Source organism: Nematolebias whitei, chromosome 11, assembly GCF_014905685.2.
Source record: "Nematolebias whitei isolate Nwh7 chromosome 11, NemWhi1, whole genome shotgun sequence".
NCBI classification, from domain to species: domain Eukaryota; kingdom Metazoa; phylum Chordata; class Actinopteri; order Cyprinodontiformes; family Rivulidae; genus Nematolebias; species Nematolebias whitei.
Window position 1 is genome coordinate 30,330,685 of NC_056508.1, and position 4,384 is coordinate 30,335,068.

General features: G+C 42.6%; 1 protein-coding gene across 1 annotated transcript in view; it reads right to left on the reverse strand.

Moving 5' to 3' along the window:
- Positions 1–2,619: 2,619 nt before the first annotated feature.
- The window catches only part of LOC119416948 (homeobox protein Hox-D3), a 2,460-nt gene continuing 695 nt past the window's right edge, over positions 2,620–4,384 (reverse strand). The window contains exon 2 of the mRNA XM_037684147.1: positions 2,620–3,355. Within this exon, the coding sequence (XP_037540075.1) occupies positions 2,841–3,355 (515 nt within the window). The 3' untranslated portion in view covers positions 2,620–2,840. The remainder of the gene's footprint in view (positions 3,356–4,384) is intronic.

A 4,384-nucleotide genomic window follows, 5' to 3' on the forward strand; every position in this document is an offset into this window, starting at 1 on the left:
TTAACAAAACAACAACTAAAAGTTACCAGGATCATTAAAAACATAAACAATTATATGCTGAAGTCATTTTCATAGAATAATTCAATAATTAAAAAGATTTAAATGTATTTCTGCTGCAATTTTTTAAAATAAAGATTCAAAAAGTTTGAATGTTACATCTACTGAAACTCACACTATAGTGGTTCAGCCAATGTTTTGAGTAAAATAACCAAAAGTGTACCGAAGTTATTAGATTAAAAAAATGTAAGGAGGAAACTATGAAAGCAATTGAGCCTTAAAACATCCTGCTTATCATCTGGGGAAATCTCACATTTTAAGACCTTCTGGCTTGAGTCATATCAAACTGTTCACTGAAGCAGATGCTTCAACACGGACTCTGATTATCTTTGTTGTCATTGCTCATTTCTGTTCAGTCGTGCTCTTTGTTCAATAAATGAGGGCACCACTTCATGTTGACACCAGCAGAGTGGCAACAGCATGGCAGTGTGCATGCTCTGTGTTTGTGTTGTGCATGTTCACGTGCTTCATGAAATATTTAAGGTAGAACGTCTTTATTGAGAGCTGAGAAGTTTTGGGTTCAGCTAAGGAGATGTCTTGAAGGTAGCAGCATTTTTTCAAGTCTAGTGCAGTTCAACCATTTTAAAAGAGACAACACAATATTTGTTACTAAAATGGTGTTTTAGTACCAATAGACCATATCTAAATTAGTTTCAATAGCAGTTTACGGCAACTATTTTTTATTGTAAAGAGCTGTTTGTTGCAAGGAGGAAACAAAGGGTGTTGGATCTTTAGCTGCTGCAGATCATCTCTCTTTGACGACAGATGTCAAGTCAAGTAGTCAAAGGACTCAAGTGCATAAGAGGTAAATAATTACTTTAGATGCTAACGAGGACCAGCTCAATGTGAGAACAACTGGCTAACTCAATGTTCAGATGGCTCTAGAGTGTACCCTCTTTGCATTGAGGCCCTTGAGTAGAGGTGTCCCTTGACCTATGGGGATCCCCCTTGACCCCCAACAGAATTACTGCAAATCGCCCTGGCTTGTGTCTGGGAGGAGAATGTGTTGAGGAGTAGAGGTAAAGATCTTTTTGAGCCTCAGCACCATCAGAACCATAAATCACCCAGCATATCCAAGAATCCCAGGAATCTAGCACTGCCTCCTTCGTGATTTCCCCCGCTTTCTGTCTCCTGTGAACGGTTTCAGGAGAACATTCTCTTTCTTTTGTCTCCTTCGCTCTCTTTATTGCAATTTCCTGTCATCACTTTTTGATACAGATGTGTTGCGCACATTTATTTGGCTTGAAAAGTTTGTCAACGCTGCAAAACAGTTCCCCCAGCACCTACTGAAAACGTGCTGCAAACAGTGTAGAATATTTACCGTATGACAGCTGATCCAGGGACTGATAATGAATTAGAAGTAGGAAGCCATTAGAACCACCAGGGGATCAGCTTTACCGTTCCCCACTTCATAGCTGTCAGTAGCCCTCTGTGGCAGCTCATTCACAGTTAGGCCACTGATATAAAACTGTCAGCATGCCCAAAATTAGTGCGCAGTTGTGTTTACAATATTTACACTAACACTCGCATTACGAAGTGTGAAAGAGGGTTTGCTCGTTCATCATGCAAAGCTTTATCTTTGACGCACCAAACTGTTGGAACCCTGGAGCATATTTGACCCACTTCTGTCAGAAGTAATCTACAGTGAAAATCCAGTTTTTGAAAGGAAAATAACATTCAGATGACACAGTTTACATTTGATAAGCCACTTTCCATAAAGCACAATGGATGCCAGTGAGCATCGCAATATATCCTTTAAGATAATATGTTCTTTGGCCGCTGAGCAGCATTGGTCTCTTGTGGCCTTGTGGCATGTCAGAGAGGCTTCCACTTTACACAGCTAACATGCCCCCCTGAGAGGGGAGGCCAGACCCTACTTGCAGCTTTGCAATTTAACTATAGAAAAAGGCGAGGGCAGGGAAGGAGGAGGCTAGATAGCTTGTCACGGTGCCCAGTGGGTTCGGAGCTTGTGGTTGGAATGCTGGAAAAACTGGCTTGTCTCAGTGATTTATGGTGGGGAACTCTGAGTCAGGGGAGCGGGAGAGCAGGATTGTGCAACGTGAATACACAACACTGTTAGGTTTTCAATGAATCTAAAGCATGCTTTAATTTGAATATGCTAACCGTTCTTCGTTTTCCTTTTGGGATCCCATCCAAGAAATCGTAATCATGAAATACTGCTGGGAAGAATGTCATTCTAATAAGCAATAAAAAGGGGGAAACACTGTACAAGATTACGGGTTCCCCTAAATGCTTTTATTAAGCATGTGCAGTTTATGACATCGCCATGAATCAACAAAACTATGAGAGACTGGATGCTTTATTGGCTTTAACAATAATAAAAAAAAAAACCAGCTCAATATGAATTCTGTTCATTTCACATGTAAAACATTTTACACAAACAGCATATATACAGTTTAGATAAAACAAAGACAAAGAACGAACGGGACAAATTTCTTTAAAGTCTGTTTCTGCATGCATTAACAATCAAAAATATAAACCCATAAAATCCAAAAATGTAATGATCCACGTTCAAACACATCCTGCTGTGAGCAGTGGGCTTAAAGACTGGTCTAAAAAACACGAAAGATATTACAATAGCTCTCCTTTAATTAGGATGTTTTTCACATGGTTAAATTAAAACGTATCGTGAAGGATGAAAGAGTGTGCTAAGTGGATAGCATTCCTTGGACGCTGATCAGACATCCCCCAGTCTTTTATAAGTAAGTGAAGATATGATTGAGATTTTTTAAGAGCACAGAAGGGATGGCCTTTATGGTGCCTCAGGGCCAGTTTGAAAAACCGGCGTGCTGATGGCCATCAATGTCTGTGCAGGAGGGTGGTGGACCATTTGCAGCAGATGGAAGCAAGCAGTTAAGATGGGGGAGATCTGCAGGGTAAAGACTCTGAGCACTGCTGCTGTCACTAAACGAGCCGAACAGGGAGGACAAGGAGCAATCCATAGAGACAAGCTCTGAGGGAGAGGAGGAGGAAGTTCTGACAGCACATGCTGTTTGGAGCCTCAGGTGGTCCGAGTAAGAACTTAGATTGGGTGGAAACCCCTGGGACAAGCATGCCTCCCTGCTGCCATACTTCTGCTCTTTCTTGTGCCTCATCCTGCGGTTCTGGAACCAGATCTTGACCTGGCGGTCGGTGAGGTGCAGCCCGGCTGCCATCTCCAGCCTCCGGTGGCGCCGCAAGTATGGACTGAAGTGGAACTCCTTCTCCAGTTCCAGCAGCTGGTTGTTGGTGAAGGCCGTTCTCTCCCTCCTCACTCCTCTGCCTGCCACACGACTGGCTGAAGATGGAGATAAACACATAAAGAAGAAAAAAAAGAGTTAAAAGTGGAACCGCCACACGTCTGACATCTCAATCTGGAAAAGTACGGCCTTCAGGAAGCCTTCAGGTGCCAGAAAGGCCCACGTTAATCCTCAGCTAATCAACCTGAGACCTAGTGGAGCCCTCAGTTCCTATTCAGTCATGCTTGAGACTCTTTACAAGTCTGGCTGTCTGCTGTCATGTGTTCAGGGAAAGTTCCCTGCCGAAGAAGCAGTCTGGGGAAAACATCTGACGCCACCGTGGCTGCCTGACAGGTCACATTAATCAGAGCTCCACACGGAAGCAGACCTGTCAAATCCCCATCTCAGTCACTTAAAAGGTACCTTGGGAGCACCACTGAAAATAACCGCCATTAGGGATTCAGTTTGACATGTATATGAGCAATACCAAGGCCCTGTTGATACCAGTATGATGAGGAGGGGTTAATGGATGTGTAATAACACCTATGGTGGCTACGTTAAAAGGGATGTTCTTCAACACAACAGACTGCTTCTGTTATTTTTGTGCCTGCTATAAAGTTGTAGCATCTTTTATAAACAAATATTGGAATCTTAATTAAAAATATAGCCAATTAAGACTGAAATTGCTGTTTGAACTTGTGTTTTAGCACATGTGCCTGTGTAGATGGTGTCTTCCCTTTTAGCAAAGTCAGCAGATATACTTTGTGACTGGGTTTTAAAAATTAGATGAGTCTTATTGTTAACTGTGTAGAAATAGAAAAAAGAAAAAACAGACATTCAGTTGAGATTTGCAGCCTTTGAGCTGCAGCTTTTTTGACTATGAATTTATGTTTAAGGGTCCGAGATGGAAGAGGGAGGGCAGCCGACCTGGGACCAGAAAGCTGCGGTCCGATTTCCCATGTCATTCCCACATCACCCACTTCAGTGGTGTCTCTGAGCAAGACACCCAATTTGCTCCCCGCACACTTATACATAGCTGCCCACTGCTCCACCTGGATGTATCTCAGGTGTGATGGGTTAAATGCAGA